The sequence below is a fragment of the Platichthys flesus genome, chromosome 14, assembly GCF_949316205.1.
Source record: "Platichthys flesus chromosome 14, fPlaFle2.1, whole genome shotgun sequence".
NCBI classification, from domain to species: domain Eukaryota; kingdom Metazoa; phylum Chordata; class Actinopteri; order Pleuronectiformes; family Pleuronectidae; genus Platichthys; species Platichthys flesus.
Window position 1 is genome coordinate 22,019,670 of NC_084958.1, and position 24,811 is coordinate 22,044,480.

General features: G+C 44.0%; 2 protein-coding genes across 12 annotated transcripts in view; both read left to right on the top strand.

The window, feature by feature from the left end:
* Positions 1–504: 504 nt before the first annotated feature.
* Positions 505–16,621, top strand: LOC133968143 (kinesin-1 heavy chain). The gene is made up of 26 exons (XM_062403999.1): positions 505–859; positions 4,839–4,926; positions 5,056–5,129; positions 5,250–5,354; positions 5,458–5,506; positions 6,157–6,212; positions 6,308–6,395; positions 6,491–6,615; positions 6,927–7,031; positions 8,032–8,177; positions 8,339–8,487; positions 8,639–8,826; positions 9,587–9,655; positions 10,113–10,319; positions 10,500–10,643; positions 10,819–11,010; positions 11,129–11,246; positions 11,527–11,582; positions 11,732–11,841; positions 12,076–12,177; positions 12,334–12,394; positions 12,533–12,604; positions 12,751–12,855; positions 12,979–13,195; positions 13,330–13,465; positions 13,622–16,621. Exons 1-26 carry the CDS (start codon positions 734–736, stop codon positions 13,623–13,625), a joined length of 2,892 nt encoding a protein of 963 aa, XP_062259983.1. The 5' UTR covers positions 505–733; the 3' UTR covers positions 13,626–16,621.
* A 778-nt stretch (positions 16,622–17,399) lies between these two features.
* Positions 17,400–24,811, top strand: part of LOC133968148 (rho GTPase-activating protein 12-like) — a 38,309-nt gene continuing 30,897 nt past the window's right edge. For 5 of the 11 annotated variants that reach the window (XM_062404007.1, XM_062404011.1, XM_062404006.1 and 2 more), the window contains exons 1-2: positions 17,401–17,649; positions 23,908–24,661. In XM_062404007.1, coding sequence (XP_062259991.1) covers positions 23,981–24,661 — 681 coding nt within the window. In that variant the 5' untranslated portion in view covers positions 17,401–17,649; positions 23,908–23,980. Of the gene's footprint in view, positions 17,650–23,907; positions 24,662–24,811 lie in introns of all 11 variants that reach the window. The other 6 variants (XM_062404005.1, XM_062404008.1, XM_062404012.1 and 3 more) reach the window with 4 other exon arrangements.

The following is a 24,811-nucleotide window of genomic DNA, read 5'->3' on the forward strand; positions in this document are numbered from 1 at the left end:
CATATTTTCCAGTAATTCAGTGAAGCAGATTTGATCCCATGGGATCTGGAGTTGGAAGTGTTTTTTTTATGGGCTTAACCAAGCTTGTCCACACAACATGTCTTTGTTTATATAATGATTGATTTATAATTGGTAATACATGGATATATTTATACATCCATCTGTCTATCTATCTATATGATATATAATAATATGAATACATTGTGCATAAAAACACTTTGTGTTTATATATAATGTTTGATTTATATAATGACATTTATACATGTTGAAGATTTGTCTATAACAACTCATGGTGATATTTGTGTGAATATATATAATGTTTGATTTATATCATGATATTAATACATGTTGAAGATTTGTCTATAACAACTCATTGTGATATTTGTGTGTATATAATGTTTGGTTTATATAATGATATGTGTTGAGGACTGTAGCAGCAGGAGGAGAGGGGAGCGCCGGGCTGACGTCATGCTGATCCTCAGCATCGGGCGGGTGAGGTGGCCACAGCCGCTGATCCACCGGTGTCATGGCTTCCTAACAGGAGGAGGAACCGCCTGAGAGGAAAACAACGACCCGTGTTCAGCACCCGGCGGATCCTGATCGATCTCCCCCGGACCCCGCGCTCGGGACAGAGGGGCCCGGCCTCCCTGCTCGCCCCCGCACGGCCGCTCCTGGGATCCAGGACACACTTTTTATATCGTATCGGTGAATTTCCCTTCGTGGACCGCGGAAGATGGCCGACCCGGCGGAGTGCACCATCAAAGTGATGTGTCGCTTTAGGCCCCTGAACAGCTCCGAGGTGACCAGAGGCGACCGGTTCATCCCCAAGTTCCCGGGGGACGAGACCGTGGTGATCGCGGTGAGTGGTTTAATTCCCGGGCGTCTCGTGCGAACGTCTCCCGGGCAGAACGTCGCCTTTTCCCCGATTGTCCTGCAGCTCCGGCGGCTAGCACCTTAGCTTGTTAGCTAGCGTTAGCACGGGGCTGACCTGTCCGCCGCCGCTGCCGCTGGCGTCTCCCTCACATCCAGCCACATAACTCACTATACCTTCATATTTATATATTAATAACCCGACTCCAGCAGCGTTCAATCCCTCGTGTGCACATATAAAGTTTAAATTACAGTAAAATGTCACAGTTCGCAGTTGCCCTGTCACGGCTAACGAGCTGTCATTCAACAAAGCCACACACACAGACACTGGCACGGGTTAAACTAAAAATGTCGCCAGCGTTAGCCTCCACCCGCCCGCACGCTTTTTTAAAATCTTTATCACGATCACATGAATTAATCTCCTCACATATTAACGTGACATGTGTTTTTAAATATGAACAGTCAGTGTTAAGTTAGCAGGCTTTGATTCAGAAGTGGCTAGCTCTCTGTGGGCTAGCAGGCTAGGCCAGCTGGTAGTTGACAGATTAGCCGGCCTTGGCTAGGTGGGCTAGTTTTTAATACTGTAGCTTAATTAAAGCTAACAGTAGCTAGCTGACCAGCTGGCTATAGGACCAGCAGACCGAGGAGTCACTTCTCAGTCATTAGAAAACAACAAATACTTGGATTAAACATCAGGAATCACACATTGTAAATATGCTATTAGTGGAGGTGTTGCAGGAGGTGTTGCCCTTCAGTGACATTTAACCGGTAATAACCCAACACGTGCATCTACACAACGTCCAGCTTCCTTCTAACCAGGACTTCCAGTTTGGACCTAAACGAAAAAGTTCGATTCCCGTGGTGTAATTGGCCCCATTTAATGACACAGCCCCTCCAGCGCTGGATAGGGATGATAACATGGGCACAAGTTCAACTTTGACAAAAGAAGGAAATGCCTTCACTAATGCCATGCCTCCACTTTACTGAACCCACAAGGTATTTGCTCTGAGGTCAGTTTGTAAAATGACCTGCTCTCCGTGCCTTGTCATCATAGGCCTGTCCACTATGTCTTCAAAAAAACCCTGTTGACACAACTTGGGCTCACGTCTCTGCAGCGTATCGGTACAGCAGGTTGGAAAGTCACGAACAAAAGTAGAAGGTTTGGCCTTTTCATCTGCTTTATGACTGAAGAAGAAGTGATTTAAGAATCAAGTTGGCACATGCTATACGTGCAGAAGTCAGTGGTGTATCACGTGAACTAAATAAATCGTGGTTAAACATTACTTTCCCTTCGCAAGACACTGTCCGTCTCCTTGTGGACTTTGGTGTCCTCATACTCTGCACACCCATGCAAACACCTCCTGTGAAACGAGCTTACAGGGCAATGAGGTGGCGAATGGACATGAATCACATCCTCTTTTCAAACTACTTGCTGAGGTGCTGAGTTGAGAACACAACAGGACTATTCATTCTCTGTCATGAATAACAGAAGAAGACTAGTGTTGCTGTGGTGAAGACTTGAATGGGTTTGCGGTGCAATGACTTCAGGGCTTCGGCTGATAGCAGGCGTGTCGTCTGCGCCCCTCTGGCACGGCACGGCCCTGCCCAGCTCAGAATGCCAGTCGGTCACGGTGCTGAAATACCACTGCACATTGTGAGAGCCACAAGTGTTGCAGCCCGGAGCCCTGTGGCCTCTGCCGGTGCATCTGCTCAGAGAGGTACAACCCTTCCAGTGCCCATAAGCAGCAGCTCAGGCCTCATGGGTAATCCCCCTGTGGTTCCTCTCCTGGTAACCAGCTGTTTGACCAATCAGAGCAGGCAGTTGGCCGGCGGCTGGGCATTCTCTCCGGGTGGGGAGGGTAATTATTACGGTGATGTACTTTGCTGTTCAGATGATCTTGTCCACGATTATTGAGTCACTTTGCTCATATTTTCTATCCATTTACAAATTATCTGGGGCGTGGACTCTCTTACTGGTACTGCCGCCTTGGCACTGGTGCCTCATCCCTCAGCTGGTGTCGGAAGCTGACCAGACTGCTGCTTCACCGCCTCAGTGATCCTGCTTTTCATGAAGCATTATCAATGAGTCCTCAACATCAGAGATCTATGTCATCAGATGAGGTGGAATCGGTGTTGTAACCGGCTCAGTCTGTGTGTGGAGCAGGTGAATTATTCATGCGTCTGTTACCTCCCTGTCAGTTGTGCACCGACGAGATCGCGTCATTTTCCCATCCTCTGCTGCCACATCTTGTATTTGCCTATAGCAGCCTGGGATGCTCCTGGCTACTATTATATACTCTAGTGGTGGATGTGCGTGAGAGGACAAAGGGAAGAAAGGGATTACAGAGATAATTGAAAATGCTCCTCGTGGATTCAAACAATAACACAGCAGCAATCGACACCTGGCTTTTTCCGGCCAGCTGTGTCCCCCGGAAGTAACTAACAGATAGATATAATAAGACTTATTTTGCCTATAAATACGAACCCAATTAGATTGAATGCAACATACAACAAGCCTTATGTGGATGCTTTAACCTTGCACAGAGGAAAAGCTTTTCATTGGCAGTATCCTAACGTAGCCATGGACGGCGCTGACATGACAAAGCACTTATGAATACTCTAACTATGCAATTCACTGTAATTATATTTTCAGCAGGAATCCCATTAGAGGGAAGTGTAGGTAACGAGGCCAGTCGCAGCAGTAACAACGAGGATTCTAAACTGGGCTTTTGTTTGAGACAGCGTCTGGCCGGCACGATAGTGGCTCTTGTTTTTGCCCGGGTTGATTGACGGGATGTAGCGAGTGTATCAACGTCTTATGATGATGTTGCTGGTCTGTGTTGCACTGAGCTGTAGATGTGACCGTCTGTTGAAGGGGGGGGTTTAAAGACAGGAGGAGGAGTCTCAGCTGTAGTACCTCAAATTATTCTCCCACTGCTTAAGTTCCTGTAGCTTTCAAAGTCAGACTGTGGGGGGTTCACCTTCAGGTACAGATGTGTTTACACGTGAGACTAAACACCCATAAGTGGCGTCTTCATGGTGACACCAGCTGCTTGTCAACATTCTCTTGCTATTACAGGTGTAAACACTGAACCTGAAGTTAACTGTGTGTTTTCACAACCCAGCGTGTCGCATGGTCTGTCTCGTTCCTAAACTCCTAAAACCTCACAGCGAGGACCCCACCCATCGGGCTGGAGATGAGTCAGCTGGGACTTCAAACATCCAAAGATTGCCTGCCATCTCAGTTGAACCTCAGAATTGCATATAACATCACTTTTAGTACCCTGCGGTTGCCGTCTTAAGTCCAGCTATTGATTGCTTTTTGACGGGAGTCGTCCTTTGAAGTTTTGGCACGCTCATAGGATATCACCACCAGCTACAGTCAGATTCTTTGAAGAGGCTATTTAGCAAGTGATAAAAGCTCCAGGTCTGGTTGAGTTCGTTATAAAAGCTGTGTTGAGATTGTTGGAGGGAAGTCTGAATACCAGGACAGGGATATTGATTTTTATAGGTGAACAAGAATGGCGCAACTATAGCACATGATGAATTGAGTATGGGGCGTTTAGGAGGAAAAACAGACTATGTACTTATACTTCATGGTTTTAACTGGGTCTTCAAAAGTGTGACATTTAATAATCTTAATTGTAGTCCTTAGAAAGCCTTATATGTGTCTCATAATAATCTAGTACAAATGATTTGACTCCTCAGTCAAATTTATTTAGATAATCTCTCTACTCAAATCTATTTGTAATTCTTACAGAGAGGAGATTGTTTCAGGTTCCTCTCTGCCTCACGATTTCTCTCAGGAGACACATCTCATTCATACCAAACACATTTGTGGGAGGAAGTAATACATTCCAATCTGTTTACACAACCTGTCAAAGAGTATTTTTAATAAACTTACGCAACACTGGGTCTTGTTTTGATATTGCAGCCGTCACTCATTCTTCTTCCTGTGTGTCTTTCAGGGTAAACCCTACGCGTTCGACCGAGTGATGGGATCGAACACATCACAGGAACAAGTGTACAACGCCTGCGCCCAGAAGATTGTTAAAGGTGAGGACTCGCTGTGTTTATTATTGTTTACACCCATGACTTACTACATAGAGACACATGAAACATCACCTCAGTCTTCTTTAGAACCTTTGAATACTTCCTCAACATGTTGGATGTGGTGTTTTTTAGATGTTCTGGACGGATACAATGGAACTATTTTTGCATATGGACAGACGTCATCTGGTAAAACACACACCATGGAGGTAAGGCTTGCCCCTAAGAACTGGTGTTGATTTTCAAATGAAATGCATATATAGAGTAGCATTTGAATATAATTGCTTGTGTGACATCATAACATTACATCCGTTTGCCCTCGTGTGCAGGGGAACCTCCATGACACAGACGGGATGGGCATCATCCCCAGGATAGTTCAAGACATTTTCAACTACATCTATTCCATGGACGAAAACCTGGAGTTTCATATCAAAGTAAGCTGAGTGTGGATTCAAATATGAAATCATTGTTTGGTTCATGTTGGGTACGGCCACATTGTCTAATTTGCAAATAATGAGGCTGTTTCTTTATTTACAGGTTTCATATTTTGAAATCTACTTAGACAAGATCCGGGACCTTTTGGATGGTAGGTAGCTGTGACAGTGGAGCCATCACTGAACCTCTCATATCTGCATATTGCACACCACGCTAGAAATGGATGTGACAGAACAAGCCGCTTTATATCTGGAGAAAAGCGTATCTGTATCCAGAACGCAGTTAATTGTTAAAAAATCCTTTTTACATTTAAAAAAGAAAACGTTTACCTAGTCCTTATATTTTGATTTTAATACTTGCCATAATACTCAATATCTCAAACTTGTTTTACAAACTACTGCAATTTTGCTGAAAACTAATTTATTTGTACACTTAATTCAATGCAAAGACTTCGCACTGCTTCCTCCCGATTAGATAACAGCTTTATTTCAAGGGACATGAACCTCGCATTTAAATTTCAAATCCTTAAAACCGGCCAGAGTGGAGGGATTTCAGTGAAGTTATTTCCTGATAGGAAATGGATTTATACTGGAAGTCCAGGTCCATTTGAAATGTGTTGACCGGGGGTCATCTACAGTAAAACTGGCTGGAGGAAAGGAAGCAAAGGCTGCATTAGATATTTCAAGCTCCCAGGAGGACGTTTGTAATCACAATATCTTAAGCTCACCTTCAACTTCTTAAGAAAATCGACACTTCTTACGTTCTGTGTGTGTCTCTGACACGTTTTCCTCTTCTTTCCAGTGTCAAAGACCAATTTGTCAGTGCATGAAGACAAAAACAGAGTACCCTACGTCAAGGTGAGCACTAACCTCCTTTCACATTTTAATATTACCTGTCAAACCTGTTTAATTAGGCCAATTATCTAACCTAATGTTCTGGCTGTTTATTTAAGGGCTGCACTGAGAGATTTGTCTGTAGCCCGGAGGAGGTGATGGACACAATTGATGAAGGCAAATCTAACCGACATGTAGCAGTGACAAGTAAGATGCCATTTTATTCTTAGCCACATATATGTTGTTATAACACCACAGACTGGAGTTTTAGATTGTGACCACATGCATTTCTCCTCTTGCAGACATGAACGAGCACAGCTCCAGGAGTCACAGCATCTTCCTGATAAACGTCAAACAGGAGAACACTCAGACGGAGCACAAGCTCAGTGGCAAACTCTACCTGGTGGATCTGGCTGGAAGTGAAAAGGTACAGAGAATCAAACCAAAGTAAAACCATCTCCTAAACATTTTGGCTTATTCAATCTAGTCCATGAGTAGTTTTACTACTAGTGTAATCTGCATTTGTGGTTGAACCATTTCCCTTTTTATTGTCTGCTGGTATTTCGGTATGGGCCAGGCTCAGAGCTCAGATTACTCTTGGTTCATCTGAATCTTTGAGTTGCAATGGATTTTACTGAGTTTGTTGTCTGTGATTTTGTCTGGAGAGTTCACCGCATGTGAACGGAGTTTCCAACACGTGAAGGACACAAAACTGAAAAAACAAAACTGATCTTTCAGGTCAGTAAAACAGGAGCAGAAGGAGCCGTGCTGGATGAAGCCAAGAACATCAACAAGTCCCTGTCGTCCCTGGGAAACGTCATTTCCGCTCTGGCTGAAGGAACGGTCAGTGACACCACTTCAACTGACACTTACCAACAATTTGTTCAATATATTGTGTTGTGCTTCTGTGGGTTTTGGTTTTATGCAATTTGCCCTGAAAGAAAAGGTGAATTGCATTACGAGATCATTGCGGTTACTACAACACAGCCGCTGGTTCTAATCTTTACTTCTGATCATAATGAGCCAAAATCTGTTTCAGGCATTATAATCTACCTTAGTCAGCTCAGCAAGTGCTGGATCAGCTATGACCTCAGGTGGATTGGTTTCATAGCGTTTTAAAATGGCAGACCTGACGGTTAGCCGACAGAAGTGATGTCTGTTCTGTTTATCAGCTGCACAGCCCCGAGCGAGGTGTCTATCTGGAACACCAGTATCTGTCTGTTATCTTACTGTGAAAGTTCCGTTTCTTTAACTATCTGTGGCTCCTTTTGCTGCGGAAATAACTTTAGCAGATAAAAACTTTCCTCTGAGCAATGTTTTGCTTTTGCGGTTTCATAGCAATTACACACTTTTCACTTTGATCAATGATTGGTCTGTTCTACTTCCCCTTGGCTCTGTAAACAACCTGGGGCCGGACAGCTGTCAATGTATATATATATGTATATATATATATATACATATATATATACATTGACATTGACATATATATATGTATACGTCTCTGTACAATATCTCATTTGTTTTAGACCATATATATATATATATATATATTTCTGATGGTCTAAAACAAATGAGATATTGTACAGAGACGTCCCAACTGAGGGTTGTGGTCTCTAAAGAATTACAGCAGACTGCTCCAGCTCAGCTACATGTATCAATAATACTGAATATTCATGTGTGTTAGTATGGTCCAGTGTGCTATCGCTCAACTATTTACATATTAAATAAAAAGTTTGGATCAAACTTCCCATTTTCTGAATAATCACAGAGCCCATCACAGTACAATTTAGTGTGTGTAGTGCGTTTGTCTCATTTCCTGTATATATGTGTGTGTAATTGCCAGGCCTACATCCCATACCGAGACAGCAAGATGACCCGTATCCTGCAGGACTCGCTGGGCGGTAACTGTCGAACCACCATTGTTATCTGCGCCTCGCCCTCCTCCTATAATGAGAGCGAAACAAAATCAACTCTCATGTTTGGGCAAAGGTTAGTAGGCCAGTACAAAGAAACAAGATGTTTCACTGCGTTTTGTAGTTTTCTTTGTCTGTCCTGAAGAAATTTAAATTGAGGTCCCTTTCCTCCATGCATTTTGTAGACAAGTTATTAAAGGCCAAACTTGGTAAACTTCTCGTGTTTACTCCATCCAGAGCAAAGACTATCAAGAACACTGTGATTGTGAACATTGAGCTGACGGCAGAGCAGTGGAAGCAGAAGTATGAGAGGGAAAAGGCAAAGAACCAGACCCTGAGGAGCACCGTCACCTGGCTGGAGAACGAGCTCAACCGCTGGAGGAATGGTGAGGAGGTTTCATCTCTGACCCTCCACAGACTCATCTAATAGTCTGAGTCTGTACTAAAGTGGACATTTTCTTTGGTGGCACAAACTAAGCTTTTTATGCACAAGACCATCCACATATACTGAGCATGATCTGTGATCTCCCACCCCAGGCGAGAGTGTGCCAGTGGAGGAGCAGTTCGATAAGGAGAAGGCCAACGCTGAGGTTCTGGCCCTGGACAACGTAATCAACGACAAGCCGGCTTCCACGCCCACCGTGCCCGGGGTCCGCCTCACCGACGTGGAGAAGGACAAGTGTGAGGCTGAGCTGGCCAAGCTTTACAAACAGCTGGATGATAAGGTGAGGAATGGATGTTTCCTTGTTGAGCCCATGTTCCCCAGTTACTGAGTCATGAGCTGCTTTCAGAAACGCACTGAACTCTGGATGGGGCTGTACCCAAATGTCTGAGTCAGTTGCCCAAGAGATTTTCCAGAACTTTTCCCTGCCAACCTTTCCTGCCTGAGCGAGCCCATGTGAGAATACAGCTGGAAACTGTCTGGAAAATATACAAAGAACGAGTTGGCCTATTGATGACGCTTCTAACATGTGATGGATACAAAACTGGAAGTTTATATAAATGTCATGACAACAATGATATTCTTGAGCCTTTTGCTGTAAGGGCGTCGTCAGTGTCTACGTGCTTTAAACAAAGAACCTTGACTTCCTCAGTGGAATTTATAAGTAATGTCCTGCCTCCTGAACGCTCTGCCCAGACGCCGTCTCATGCCTGAATGTTCCAGGTCTTTTCCCGTTCTGAACACATCTGACTCGGACAATCTCCTGCTGTGCTCTTCATATGTAGAAAAGTCCAGAGAATGTCCAGATGTCTGAAACATCTATGGGCAGATGCTTAGTCAAAGCTGTGATGTGATCACCTGCTCAGTGGGTTCCCAAGCCCTCAAAGAGAGATCATGGACAAATATTAATATTCCTAATATATATATATAAATCAACATGGTTGTCTGTATTTCCTCCAAGGCCTTGATGATTTCAATCTACCATGAGACCTGCGGTGCTTAGTGTCAATGCTAATGTGAGTGTGTGTCTTTGTGTGTTACAGGATGAGGAGATCAACCAGCAGAGCCAGCTGGCTGAGAAGCTGAAGCAGCAGATGCTGGACCAGGACGAGGTGAGTACTGGATGTCCAACATGTGTGTGTGTGTGGGGGGGGGGGTCGTCTCGTCTCAGAGCTGTGGAAACACTTTGCACATGAAGCTGTCAGATGTCAAGTCATGAGTACATATTTAAATTATTTCAGCCATGCTGTTTTGTTCAGAGTTAGTCACCATTACTATGAAATTCATATTTTCTGCTGATTTTCCATTGATTATTATCTCATAACTCTTAACACAACATTACATTACTAATGAATACACATGCAGAACTAAATCCCTGGTTTTATAGCTTTTTGCATCCATCAGTTGCAAACTACCCAAAACAAGCCCTATGTTGATAAAAGCCCTAATGAAAATGCAAATTGATAATTCCTAAATCTTGTAATCAACACTGACTGAATGCTGCAGCTTTTATACATTTGAACACGTGCATGTAATACACATAATAACACTTCTCTCCCCAACATGCAGCTTCTGTCTTCCTCTCGCCGTGATCATGAGAACCTGCAGGCCGAGCTGAACCGCTTGCAGGCGGAGAACGAGGCCTCCAAGGAGGAGGTGAAGGAGGTGCTGCAGGCTCTGGAGGAGCTGGCTGTCAACTATGACCAGAAGAGCCAGGAGGTGGAGGATAAGACCAAGGAGTTTGAGGCCATCAACGAAGAGCTCAGCCAGAAATCGGTGAGGCGGGCGAGAGATAAGAGCACGGCCAGGAGGAGGCTGCAGCTATTGAGATTTTATTAACTGCCTCTGAGAATTTCAGTACAGAATGTGTTTTAATTTAAACGAGGAAACTGATCTTTATGAATTATTTTAAAACTAGTGGAGGAATCGATATTTAAATCCTGTCTTTTCCTTCAGTCCATCCTGTCATCCCTGGACTCTGAGCTCCAGAAGCTGAAGGAGATGTCCAACCACCAGAAGAAGAGGGTGACTGAGATGATGTCGTCATTGCTCAAAGATTTAGCGGAGATCGGTATCGCTGTGGGCAGCAACGACATCAAGGTACTGAGGTGGTTTCACTGCACTGCTGCCATAGTAACACAGTATGCATGAGGACATTTAGGTTTCCTCTTCAGCATCCCACAATCCAGCTTTACTTTCTTATTGGTTTTTGGTTGCTCTCCCTCTTTTCCCTCCTTCCTCTTTATGCCCTAACTTTTCTCTTTGGCCTGTCTAGCAACACGAGGGCGGCAGCGGCCTGATAGACGAGGAGTTCACAGTGGCTCGTCTCTACATCAGTAAGATGAAGAGTGAAGTGAAGACCATGGTGAAACGCTGCAAGCAGCTGGAGAGCACTCAGTCAGATAGCAACATAAAGATGGACGAGAATGAGAAGGAGCTGGCCGTCTGCCAGTTGCGCATCTCCCAGGTACGATTGAATCAACTACGCACAAACATTGGTTTTACACCCGAGTGCACGGGAAGAATAACTTAGCGTCTGAATCCGCTTGTGTATAAACATGTGTGTATCGTCTTTGTGTCTCCAGCATGAGGCTAAAATCAAGTCGCTGACCGAGTACCTGCAGAACGTGGAGCAGAAGAAGAGGCAGCTGGAGGAGAACGTGGACTCACTCAATGAAGAATTTGTCAAGCTCAGCGCTCAGGGTATGTTGTCCGCCACATTCTAAGTTTGGCTCCTTTAGATTCTTGAGTTGTCTGCAGCGCTATTTCCACGTGTGTGCTCGATCTCTTCCTCTTGAATGAGTCAGACAAAAGTAAGATCAAAGGATTTTATAACTTAACTCAATGAGTCCGATTAGATCAGTCTGAAGTATAAACAATAGGCCATCCTTACTGGGATTTCATATTCTTAGGGTTCAGTAAAAATTCACATCACTGGGTTTGTTCCTTTAGTCCAATCTCATGACATTATTCTATTTTACAGAGAAACTCAATGCTATGGAGAAAGAGAATGAGATCCAGTCAGCCAATGAAGTCAAGGTTTGTCCCTCCATTCCTTTAAACACATATAACCAGAAATCAACTGTGATAACACTGTGACGCCAAATCCCAGCACCCACCTTTCATCGTCTCATGTATTTTATTCAGCTGAACCAGATGTAAGTGTATTTTTTGTGTTGTGTGCTCAGGAAGCGGTGGACAAACAGATCCACTCCCACCGTGAAGCTCACCAGAAACAGATCAGCAGCCTGAGAGATGAGCTGGAAAACAAAGAGAGACTGATCACTGAGCTGCAGGAGTAAGAATTCATTTTGTGTCTGTAACTTCAAGCACTCTGCTGCTGCTGCTGTTGTTGTTGTTGTTGTGGTTTGGTAGTGAGTCAGTGCTTCCCTGGTCAAGGGACAGACGGAGGGGCATTTAAAACCACAGTGAAAACAATATTCCTTAATTTAATGTATTTTAAATTAGTTAATAAGTAAAAATTAAACACAGCCTCATCTTTTGTAATCGTGCTGTATTTCGTTTCTTCCAGTCTGAACCAGAAGATCATGCTGGAACAGGAGAGGCTCCGAGCTGAACACGAGAAACTGAAGTCCACCGACCAGGAGAAGAGCCGCAAGCTGCATGAGCTCACGTATGTTTCACTGTGTGGATCTAATATGATTGAGTTCTGGGGTTGAGTACAATAAAAGTGAAGCCATTCATCATCATTTAAGATAAATAGTCAAAAGTAATTTAATCCACTGTGATTTAGATTTTGTGTTTAAATGTTATTGTTGTTGTTGTTCAGGGTGATGCAGGACAGACGGGAGCAGGCAAGGCAGGACCTGAAGGGTCTGGAAGAGACAGTGGTGAGTTGATCCACTTCATTTAATGTTTTCATGACTTTTTTTTTGGTTTAACTATAAAGAACAATCTCATTAAGTGTCTTTGTCTTATAAATCTGAATCCACATAAAGTTAAATTTGACCTGTTCTGATCTTGTCCAGGCCAAGGAGCTGCAGACTCTGCACAACCTGAGGAAACTCTTTGTCCAGGATCTGGCCACTAGAGTGAAGAAGGTGAATTATGATTTCTTAAGTTCTCTGTCAATCGTAGAGTAAAGATGTAAAAACTCTGTGATAAACGGCACAGAAAGCAGAACTGTGTTCGATCACGTCCTCCTTCTGTCTTTGTGTGTAATAATTGTGTTGTTTTTGTCGTGCAGAGCGCTGAGATGGACTCGGACGACACAGGTGGGAGTGCTGCACAGAAACAGAAAATCTCCTTTCTTGAGAACAATCTTGAGCAGCTCACCAAGGTTCACAAACAGGTAGGAGTCCCACCTGCAGCCAGAGATTATCCCCGACCTCAACTCGTTCTTCCGTATATACCTGTAAAGCTCATCGAAAAAGCCCTTCCATGATTCTGAGTGGCGATTTGAACTTCCTTGCAGCTGGTACGTGATAATGCAGACCTCCGCTGTGAGCTTCCGAAACTGGAAAAGCGTCTTCGTGCTACGGCTGAGCGGGTCAAGGCCCTTGAGTCTGCACTGAAGGAGGCCAAGGAGAACGCCGCCCGCGACCGCAAGCGCTACCAGCAGGAGGTGGACCGCATCAAGGAGGCCGTTAGAGCCAAGAACATGGCGAGGAGGGGACACTCTGCCCAGATCGGTGAGTAGGGAGAACCACAGCTTGATGGAATCCTTGAGCACTTGACATATCCTGATGTTGCAGTTGAATCATATCTCAAGTCTGCCTTGGTATGGGTTTATTAATCCTCAGTTTGTTCTCCATCTCCTCCTCAGCCAAACCCATCCGACCCGGGCAGCAGCCAGTGGCGTCTCCCACTCACCCCAACATCAACCGCAGCGGAGGAAGCTTCTACCAGAACAGCCAGTCGGTGTCCATCAGGGGAGGAGGCAGCGGGAAACCAGACAAGAAGTAAGTTCTGTTCGATGTTCTAATGAAAACTCTTCATTATATTCTGTTGCAAAGAGGATTTTAAAAACCAGTATAAATGTATGAGCTGTGGGTTTATAGCAGCAGTGGGAGCGGGAGGTATTTTAAGCTAATGGCGTCGTTTCCGTTTCTCTGCAGCTGAAGAGCGGCGGGACAGAAGGACAATACCACAGAAGAAGACAATATCACGCCCCTCGCTCACCCCTCGGTCATTCCATTACAGCGAACTGGCTCCTCGTCACTGCTGTGGAGCCAAGAAGGAGTTTCTGAATTATAAATATATATATATAAATATTCCTGGCCTGTACAGCTCCTGCCCCCCCCCCCCACCCTCCCTTTCCTCCCTCCCTCCCTCACCACCACCTCCCCCTACTTTCCCACCACGATTCTTTTTCTCTTACTTGATATGATAAAAAAGAGAACAGACGAGTTTTAATTTACTAAAAGGTAAGATAATATTCTTCTCATCCACCGAAACCAAACGCAGTCTTGGGCGCAGCCAGCAGAGACAGAGAGAGAGAGAGAGCGGGCGAGCGAAACCACGTGCACGCGTCTCAAAATGTGTCTCTTCGGTCTCGTGTTTTGATTTGCACAGTCTGTTGTCATCCGTCGTTGTAGTGCGAGTAGTTCTGCACTGTGCCAAGCTGAATGTAACGGTAGCATCACCTAAAATATATATATAAAAAAAGGAGACCCTACCAAGAGAACTGGCTTGACCCTATAGGCTAACCTCTGTACATTTCATCATAACTGTTATTGGTTGTTAACCACACTTTTTCTCTGGCTAGATTTTACATGCTTCTTTAAGGTATAAAAAAAAAAAGACAAAAACCACCAAAAACAAAACCGTGCGGTCTTTGAATTGACTAGATGGCGTCGAGCACGACTGTTCTGTCCACATGTTGTACAGATGTAAAATTGTCACTGCTGCACAAGCCTCCCTGGAGAGAGAACTGGACGATCATCTGGGAACGGCTGAAAAGAAGGATTTAAAAAAATATATGACTAATGATAATTAAAAAAAACAAATAAGCCAAGACGTGCGACAGTGTACTGTAGATGTATTTAACTAAATACCTGTGGAGGCCAACTTGTTTTTATCATCAAGTTAAAATGAAAAAACCTATACTCGCTCTCGGTGGCTTCATGAGAAGGATTTAAAGAATGTAGAAAAGAAAGAGGAGAATGATCCCATTAACTGAAACTCCCACCTCCTAGGACGGCCTATGCTACGTAGCTTAATGTACTGTTTTTACTGCTGCATATTTATATCTCTGCACATCGGAGCACATAGACTGCAGGCGTGTGTAGACTGAGATAACACACAATGCTCGTCCTGTCCTCGCTGGGTCCCTGTCACTCACTCATCTCCCTTCACTCTCCATGTTTGTTTCACCAGTTTTTAAAAACATGACCTATCAGGAGCTGTTTGACACCTGCCGTATCATGATGTCTTCTCAAGGGTGCCTCATATTTCATTCTCTGTCTTCCCCTCACCACAAGAGGCGCGTGCGATTCAAACGTGTTGTCTCTTCATAGACCGTGGACCCGTCAACTGTGCGTGGCCCCTTTTGGTTGTACATTTGCAGAAAGTACCGTGTGTTGCTGGGTTTAATGTACTGTATCTTTTCATTGTTCATAGATCGTGTAGATGCATATTCGAAAGGGGAGCGGGGGGGGCGTGTCAGTCAGTCAGTCTGTCAGTTAGTCGGTGAGTCGATGGGACAGACCCGTGCCGCTGATCAGCCAGTCAGGAGAGCAGGGTCTATAATTGCACAACAACTTTCTGTCATAATCTGGAGGAAGGGTTTATTTAACTGAATCTAGTTCGTCGGGGGTGTAGGATTTATTTTGTGTTCTGTCGTTTTTGTCGTGTTTTATTTTTTTTAGTGTTCTTGATATTTTTTCGTTTTGATTTCCAACACAGCTTTTATCTTTTCCTTTGAAACCTCGTGAAGCTCCAGTGCATTGGCGAAAACATCTTGTCGTGATTGTAACCCCCCTTCCCCCCCACCTCCCAGCATGAGAACACTAACATCTTGTGCAAGTGCAATATACTGTAAAATACACTGTATATCAGTCAGACCGGCGGGTTGTGATGAGGGTGTGTCAGCGGCGGTGATCCTGACATGGAAGTCAAAGTCCCGCCCCTCTTCTCCGCTGGCTCCACCCCCACTAGCTCCAAGTGTGAGGGCTCATTTCATTTGTCTTTCTCAAGCTGAAAACAGGATTTAACAATCAATGATAAAATTCACGTTCTGGGCAACAAACTCTTATGTAAGATCATAAACATTTACTACCCAGTATTTTATTGTGTATTTAAATTGAGATCATGACTTTGTAAACAAACACATTAAAGAAACCTTTTATTGGAAAAAGGATGTTTGTGGCTGATCCAGCTGGAAAAGGGGGACGGGGGGACGGGAGTTGGTCTTTCTCTAGTGAGACGTCCGACTGAAACCTGTAGTCTCTCTGTAACAAGAGAGTTGGGTTTAATAGCACTTCTTCATGATATCTGCCCTCAGAGAAACACTCCACATTGAATATTTAACTGGTTTCCAAAGTCCTGAAAGGGGATAAAACTTTGTTGACAGCAGATAATTAAAAACGTATTGATAATGACTCTGGAGAAGCTGCCCGGAGGAGGAGCTCCCACGGGACAGGACAGTGGTTGTTGTCTATCCAGATGCTTTTATTCCCTCTGTAAATCTATTAGATTTAGTAAAGCAGCAGCAGCATGGACCTCAAAACCTTTAACCTTTGACCTCTCACCAAAACTTGCTATCAAATATGGGGGGGGGGGATTCGTAAATAAAAGCAGCAGAGCATATTTGTGGTGTGTTGCTAAATTAAATTGAATTTTGCATTGATTCTAAATTTTAAAGAAACCAGACAAAAACAAAAGTGTATCCGATTCTTCTCTTTTTTTTTCTTTTTTTTATTACTGTGTAATAGTTGGTGAATTTTTAAAGTTTTGAGGCTCCATCAGTGGACAAGGTACTGGATCATTCCTGGAGAACTGGGGCACAAGTAGAAGGGCTCTGACATGGACAGAGATGGGAAGTTAATGAGATCACAGTTTTGGATTGACTGCATGATGTAAATGTATGTGTGATTAAATAATTATGACAAAACTCTCCCCACTTCTTCTTCTTTTTGTGCTCAATAGGGATTTTCTAAAATTGTTTTGTGGTCATGAAACAAACAGTCATTTAAGGAGCCATTTTAATCTGGGAACTATTTGAGTAGGCAGCATTTATGAACAGATCACAGACTGATTAAAGGTTTGGTTACTCTTAGATTTAGAATTAACTCATTCTTTAAAAAATCAACTAGAAGTCATTAAAACAACTTCTGGGTTGTGGTACTGTGGAAATGCTTAAAAAATGATTTAAATACTAAATAAAGACAACTATGTTGAATGAGTCAAAAGAAACATAAGGTAAACAAATCAACACTTATCGGTAATCGGATAAAATATGTATCTACAAAATAAATAGATGTAATACTGAAATAAAAATATATATTTCAAATGCACGATGATATATAAATATTCTGAACTAACGTTGATAAATATTAATAGGTGGTTTTAAAGAATATTGTGTATAGCAGCGATTATTATGTCTGTCCTTATTCGATTTATTTGGCTTGCTTATTTTGGTCTATTTTTAGCGTAGTTGCGTCTTCGCTTCGTTACAACCAGGGGGCGCTGTTTCCCAGTTTGCGTCCCGAACACCTGCGGGCTCGGACCATAGAGTCGACAAGTTAGACAGGAGGAGTCACTCTGATTGGTTTTACCGCTCACCTAAAAAAAACAAAACAAACATTACGCTGCTCCAGAGTTTTTTTCCTATTGGTTAAGAACAACTTCGCGTGATCCATCGTGTCAGCGGACGATCTGTGTGCGAAGGTAGTTGCTGAAGTTGTGGGAGCGGGAGCGAGGACGCGAGGTGACGGGAGCGAGCAGCGGCTGGAGCGGATCACTACACCGGAGCACCGAGCACCGGAGAACCGGAGCCCCGCACGAACTCACCCCAGGAGAGAGGAGAGGAGAGGGGAGGGGACTCGGTGGACGCTCCACGGAGAAGTTTCCGGGGAGTTTGACCGACGAGCCGCGGCGGCTGGGCTCTCCTCTCCCGGCGGAGCGGCTCCCTCCCGGAGAGAAGGTGGGTGAAGGTGCGGCGCGGCTCCGATACTCAGGAATGTCGGAGCCGCGCGGCTAATCAGCTAGCTAGCGTTAGCCCCCCCCCCAACGAGAAGTGCACGGAACACAGAGTTAGAGGTGGAAACAAGAGTTTGTTCAGCTTCTATGAAAGTTGGATGAAGTGGAAGAGGAACCAGCACCAGGGGGATTCGAACTGAATCCCTTCAGGGAGTGAGAGCTGGTATCTGGGCTCTCACCTGACGGAGGCGTGTTTATATCCCGGTTCCACCTGGAAGTGGCTGGAAGACATCGTGAGGTGATGGCTTCCTTTAATGAAAGTCACTTTTCTTTAGTTTGACGACTTGTGTGTTTGCTCCTGAGTCAAGAACGTGTTGTTAAACTCTTTAGTGTCAGGGACAAAAAACTTGATAAACAGCTAAATACTTTATAAATCTGAGGTAGAGCTACTTGTACAGTGTATCAACGATATATCCATAACTCTATATATACATTTTGAGCCTTTGTGATGATATCGTCTCGAGGCCCGTGTGTCAGCATCGAGCTGTCATGCGGCAGAAATCCTCAAATGTCAGTTTGTAATTTGACAACAGTTGAAATCAGTTATGATACAGATGCTGTGGATTAGGCTGAACTCTCACTTTATATAATAAATCTCTTAACTATCACAACTACAGCTTTGCATTAATCAGGGTCGATAATTAGATTATTGTGGATTCGACCTGTTTGGAAACATTAAGACATTTAAAGGCCCCAGTCTGTGCTTCTGACAACTGTGGTGGTTTTAGTCGTATGTTTTGGGACATTTTATAAAATTAGTTATGCCATTAAAATAGTATGTTAAATATTAATCGCATCTCCAAGTTTGATCATTAATAGTGTAATGGATAATTTGGATCACATCTCAAAACCTTCCCCCTGCTTGGGTGGTACAACTTGAGTGTGTGGGTGTGTGGAGTTTATGATATGTGTTGATATATTGAATAGAAGTTCCCTCGGCCTCCTCCTCTCAGTCAGACAGTCGCTGACCTGCCTGCCGCCCAACGAGTGCTTCTCTCCTCCCTCGCTCATGAAAACCCAATTTAGATGAGCTGCGGTTTGTTGGAGTGTGACACACTGCGGTCGTGACGGCAGTGGTGGGGGGGGGGGGGGGGGGGGTTTCGAGGGGAAGTTGTGGTGAGAGGCGTCTAACTGGGACAGGCCGTGCTGAATCCAGAGCTGCAGCAGGGCAACGTGGGCCTATATTTGGTTTGACTGCAAGTGAAGGTCACGGAGCAGAACTCCCATGATTCTGCTTGAGTCCCACATTCACTCTGTTTTAAAATGTACAGCATGTCCCTGTCCAGCTGCTGGTTTCCACCCTCTTCACCAGTTAATGATACTCAAGTGTCCAGTGGGATGTGTCATTTCTCTTCTCTTCATTTAGAAAAAGATGCCTGGTGCTGAAGAATGAAGCTAATACCTCCCTGAGAAATCACTTGAACATTTAACCACATTTGAGAACAATTTGTTCCACGTGTACTTTGACTTTTGATTTGGCCACTCCCCATCCACTAACATGGAGGAGTCGGGTTTATGTACCGCAGCCCCCCACCAGGGGAGGGTTTGGCTTTACTTTTGGGGAGTTGTCACACAATCTTTGGAGTGAATCAAAAAGTAAAGTTGTGTCTTGGCAGCTACACAAATGACAGAAACCCGCTCTCAACCTTCAGGATAATCAATATGAGTTGTCACATGGTCATGTTGTTGTTTGTTTGTGTTTAGATTTCACGATGGTCACTTTTTAAAGGTCAACACATCTTTCCTGAGACAAACAGCTGACAGTGAAGTTTGTAATTTAGTCTCATTTCCCTTCTTCTCTTCAAATGACTCCACAATGGCAGAGACGTTTTCTCTCTGTTATAAATATAACTCATTGAACGTAATCAGACGGGGAGAGTCGTCCTAACAGGAGTCATGTGAGACCGGCTGCAGAGACGCCGCTGCCTCCTTGTCTTCATGTTGTCCATGTCAACATTTCATGCATTCACAATGAGAAAATCTTAGCTGCTGTTTTTCCGTTTTGCTGAGGCATGCAAACATCGGAGGGTGTGTTTCCTGCATGTGCTGACAAAGGCCGATTGTTCAGCACCATGTGAAATCAAGCAGTCATGGAGACGTTTCTTTTGCCTTCTCAGAAACATCAAGCAAGGCCCTGGTCTTCATGTCCTGTGGCCCTGGATGGTTTTATTCCTCCGGCCCGCTCATCCACCCCACAAGCCCTTCAGTAAATCTTATTACAGTCACATTAGATTAAGGTGCTTCCTCTTGTTTTGCTGATTGGACTCAGAGACGATTTGTGCAGTCTGCTAAATAGCAGTGCTGATGCTCGCACTTAATCTAGACAGGGATAAGTGAAGGAGACAACGGCCCCCAGGTCCTTAACCTTCTAAATCCCTCTCAGTTGAAGAAGAGTCTCCACAAGTCCCGATACTGGATGTAGGCTATTTGTGGACTTGTAGGGTTTTTCATTTAAATCATATTAATGTTAGGAAATGATTTGGATTGAGGCAAATGGTTTTGTTGTTGTGGAGAAAGATGAATTAACTAGATTATGAAAAAATAAGTGAACCTTAACTGGTTTCAAATGAATAAAACGAGTAATGAATAATAATAAATTGCACAAAAATAATTCTAATTATGAAAAAGGCTAATATGCAAGTTTATTTTTAACAGAGCTACAGTTTATTAATAGAAAAACAAGTAATTCTTTTGATAATTCATAATTAATAACTCATAATGTCATTATCAAATCCTTTTTACAAAGAAATGTAATTGAGGCTTCAGTCTAACCATATAATTTGTTCTTAATAACTATAAATAACAATAAAAACACAAATATAACTAAATATATCGAACTTTTAAGAAAATAAAAACATTTTCATTGTAAAACATGAACTTTTTTACTGCTATCCATTTGTTTATTTGCTAAACAATTCCTCTTGTAGTCGAGGAAAGAGCTGGCAGCTTAATTGATAGTAAAACCGTTTATTAGTCGCAGCTCGGCAGGTTTGTTGTCTGTTGTTCCCTCGAGTCCACGACTCTTCAGCACCAGGATTAGATCGAAAAAGAAAAAAGCGAACAGTCCTCCTGTCGGGGCAGACATCTGAATTAGGAGGTCACAGGTTAATGAAGAAGGCTGCCAGCTCCTGTCATGATACGCCCATTGCCTGCTCTAATGCTCCATTAGCCCGCTGTACTCCGGGTGTTTCCACTGTGAATTAGTATCTGAGCCTGTGTGGTGTTTCATCTGGTTAATGGATGGCGTGAGCAGCCAGTAGACCTGGTGAGAGAGGTAATCCACGGTGATGTTATTAACCCTCTGGTCACTGTATCAGGAATAATCTAGATGCTGCTGTGGTTTATTATCACCTAATAATAGATGTTTACTATGCTGATGCTCCACTGAAAGTGAAAGAGGTGGAAGAGTAAATCTAAAAACTATTTTGGGTTCATAATGAAACTGTGGTGGGACAAATTGGATTCTGGCGAGCGGCCACCGTCGAGGCAATCAATGGGAAGCGCCGCAGAGCCGCCACAGAAGTGATAGATAACGGCTGCCTGTCCCAGGTTTACAGTTCAGAAATCACTCTACGGTTACAGCTCAGTAAAATGACTTCACGATTAATCATGTGGTTTTAAAACGGTGCAGCTCATGTGTGTGGGTGTGTGGGTGTGTGTGTAATGATGATACTGCCCATGTTTCTGTAATTGTGGATTCTTGCAAAATACTAAACAAAAAGTATTCTAGCTTTACTGATTTGTGTATTAGATTCAGTTTAACTGTTCATCAGGATGTGGAGCCATCAGGATTGATCATTCTCCCTAAATTTAGCTGAGGGAGTTTTGTGATTGGCTGGTGCCTCTGAACAGAGATGTGTCTCTGGTGGAAGACGTCATCGTGGGCTACGTGTCTTTCTTAGTAGAGCTCATATGTCGGCCGAGGCCCAACCGTCCCCTGGTGAACCCACGTTTAAATCCGCTAAGTCCAGATTTGTCTTGTTATCCGCACCAAATTGGAATCACTCGCAGATATCAGTCCCCTAAAGGTCCGTGACTAATTCCCCGGGGGCATCAGTGAAGATGTAAAGGAAGGCCCATTTGAATTCTCCCACTCCTCATATTAATTTGAATCATATATCATACACGTCCCCTAAAATTGCCTAAATCTTTTATCATCAAGATCTATAAATAATTCTATGAGAAAAAAAAGAGTCATAAAGTTGATTTCTACAGTTTCACTGAACGTGTCTCTGTGATGACTCAGAGGCGTGGCTGTTATGACTGTCTTTATGACCGAATGTGTAATATCCTGCTCTCACTGCTACACACATTGTAATATCCTTCATATAGAGCAGCGGCTCAGACTGAAACTATGTCTTTAAAACCACTGTCTGGACTTTCCTGCCCTGGCGGGGTTTGAAGTTCGTAGAAGCTCATTTTCTTTTGTTTGGGATGTCTGGGGAAATAAGATGAGATAAACTTTAGGTTTATTAAAGACGCTTTGTTGTGTCTTGTTTTATTAGACATTGTTGTTCCCAGTAATAATCTGGATGATTGAGGAGGACTCAGCATTTGTTATTTTAAGGGTTTTAATTATCTGGCCAATCAGATCTCTGTTGACTGATAAATCTGTTAATTGGACACTAAAGATCTTCAGCTAACTACTAAACCTCCTGTTCAGTCTCCGTTCGATTGGGGGGAAATTAGTGGGATAAATATTGTTTGTAGTTATGAGTATGCTGTTTTATGGACCATTCAATTTTTAGCATGAGTTACCCTACCTCCAATAACATGTAGGACTTTGAATACACGATAATATAAATATGAATACAAATCTAAAACCTCAATTCTTCGCACTACAGAGACCAGATTCGAAAGTGAGATGTGAACATTTAAACTTGTCAGAACATGAAGCATTTATCTTCCTTCTACCACTGCTGCCGATTCTAACTGAGGCTCCAGCTAACACTGGTAGCACTGCAGCCCCGACTCCTTCTATCTCTTTCCATCCAAACAGCTCGTGCACAGAGGTGTAGCCTGAGGCCGAGTGAGACGGCACCTCCTCATGTCACATTCCTGCCCAACGGCAAAACTCGCACTATAACATTTTCTTTACTTTAGCCTCTCTGTTTCTTGTCTGTGTTTGGTCGATGGATTCTTACCGTTAAAGCCACGTCTGTTCTCCGAGTTCACTACAGAGAGGAGACACCTTTTAATATGACATGCTTCTGGCTTTCACGGTCAGTTGAGCATTCTTTTACGATTTGCTCGGGGGGAAAAAAGGAGAAAAGCTTCAAAGTTCAGGTTGCTCAAGGTGTGTTGCAGCCTCGCCTCATGTTGTCAGAGTGCACGTGAGTGTGTGTGTGCAGATGTGACTCCAGCAGGGAAGTATGTGTGAGGTTTCACTGATCTCTCCGCTCAGCAGAGACATGCCTGAGTCGCTGTCAGGCAGGAAGAGAGAGGGAGGCCACAGTTACTCAGGTTCACACAGAAACAGTCGTGTGAGGAAACCATGTGAGTCACATTAATGTTTCCTCTCTAATCTCTCTGCTCTGACTGGACTTCACATTCAGCATTTAGAGGATTACTATGAAATCTATCTCTGTGTAAGTAATACTCCTCTCTCATACCAACACACCTAACAAATCTTATCACGTACTGTTCCCGTGCACTTGGTTTGTGGGTTCTGAAAACAAGGAAGCATATTGTTTAGGCAGAGATTTATTTTCAGACTACAACGCAGCCCGAAGGTTTTTAAACTCAACAGAGGTCAGCAGCGTTTCTAAAACTTTTCAATGTTTCATGAAGTGTGGGCAGCAGGTGTAAATGTAGTCATGAGGTTTAAAGCTGAAATGTAGCCTCAGTGTTTCCCCTATGTCCCCCTATCAGTGTTACAACACAGCTGAAATACTTCTGTATTGAGAGGAGAGGGGAGGGGAGGGCGGCGTATCATTTATTGACACACCCTTGTGAGTGAAGCATGGATCATAAAACCAGAAACTTTGCTGCCTTGAAAAAAATCCCACTTTAAATAGTCAAAACTCAGTAAGAATCAGTAAAAAAACATATTTCCGACGTGTTATTTAATCTTTTTAAGCTGTTTCCTTTAAATTGAGAAAAGTCGTCGCTGATTTCAACATTTATCCACTAGACCCGTAGTTCATCTATGAGGCTATATGCATTTTAAGCTAGTGTTAAGTGTTTCTTTGTTCCTCTGCAGGTCGGCTCATGAAGCCATGGTAATAACCATCATCCTCTTGCGGTGAGCTGCCTGGTGGACAGACGGAGGCGCCATGGCCGAGCTGCCTATTGCCCCAGGTGAGGTCTACATCGAGGTGGAGTATGACTACGAGTACAAGTCCAAGGACCGCCTCATCAACATCCGGCAGGGGGACTGCTACATGCTGGTCAAGAAGACCAATGAGGACTGGTGGCAGGTGAAAAAAGAGGAGGGGACTAAATCTTTTTATGTACCTGCTCAGTACGTCCGAGAGGTCCGCAAAGCTCTCATGCCGCCTCTCAAACCCGTCCCCCATCCTCCTGCCGCCAGCGGCAACACCCCTCCTCAAAGTAGGGGTGTCCTCTGGGTCAGGCCAACCAACCTGGAGCTGGGACTCCAGAACCATCCTGCGGAGAACCTTCTGAGACACGAGTCCGCCTCTCACCCTCGGCGCTCGCCAAGGGTGAGTCCCCTCAGCCAGCGCAGGCACAGCTCCCACCGCCACGCCCCCACCTCCCCCACCACCCTCACAGATCACGACCGAGCTCTGCACGACGTTCTTGTCCACGGTGGAGGTCACAAGCCCAGAGGAAGCTCCAGCACTCTGCCACGCTCGCGAGCTCGATCCCCAGATATGCCCAGAGTATTGCTGGACGTGGACGGCACCCAACCCTTTGACTCCGCAGAGGAAGAGAGACGAACAAACGACTCGTCTGGAGAAGAACTGAGCAGCTCCTCCACTGAACATCTCCAGGTAAAAACAGGCAAACTCAAAAAGGTGATCAGGTCTTCTTCCCACACACGTTTCACTGTCTGGCTCATTCGTGAATCCTTTCCACTTTCTCACTTCATTTAAAACCGCAGACTAGTACTTCATATGGTTATTTATTTTATTTTCATATTT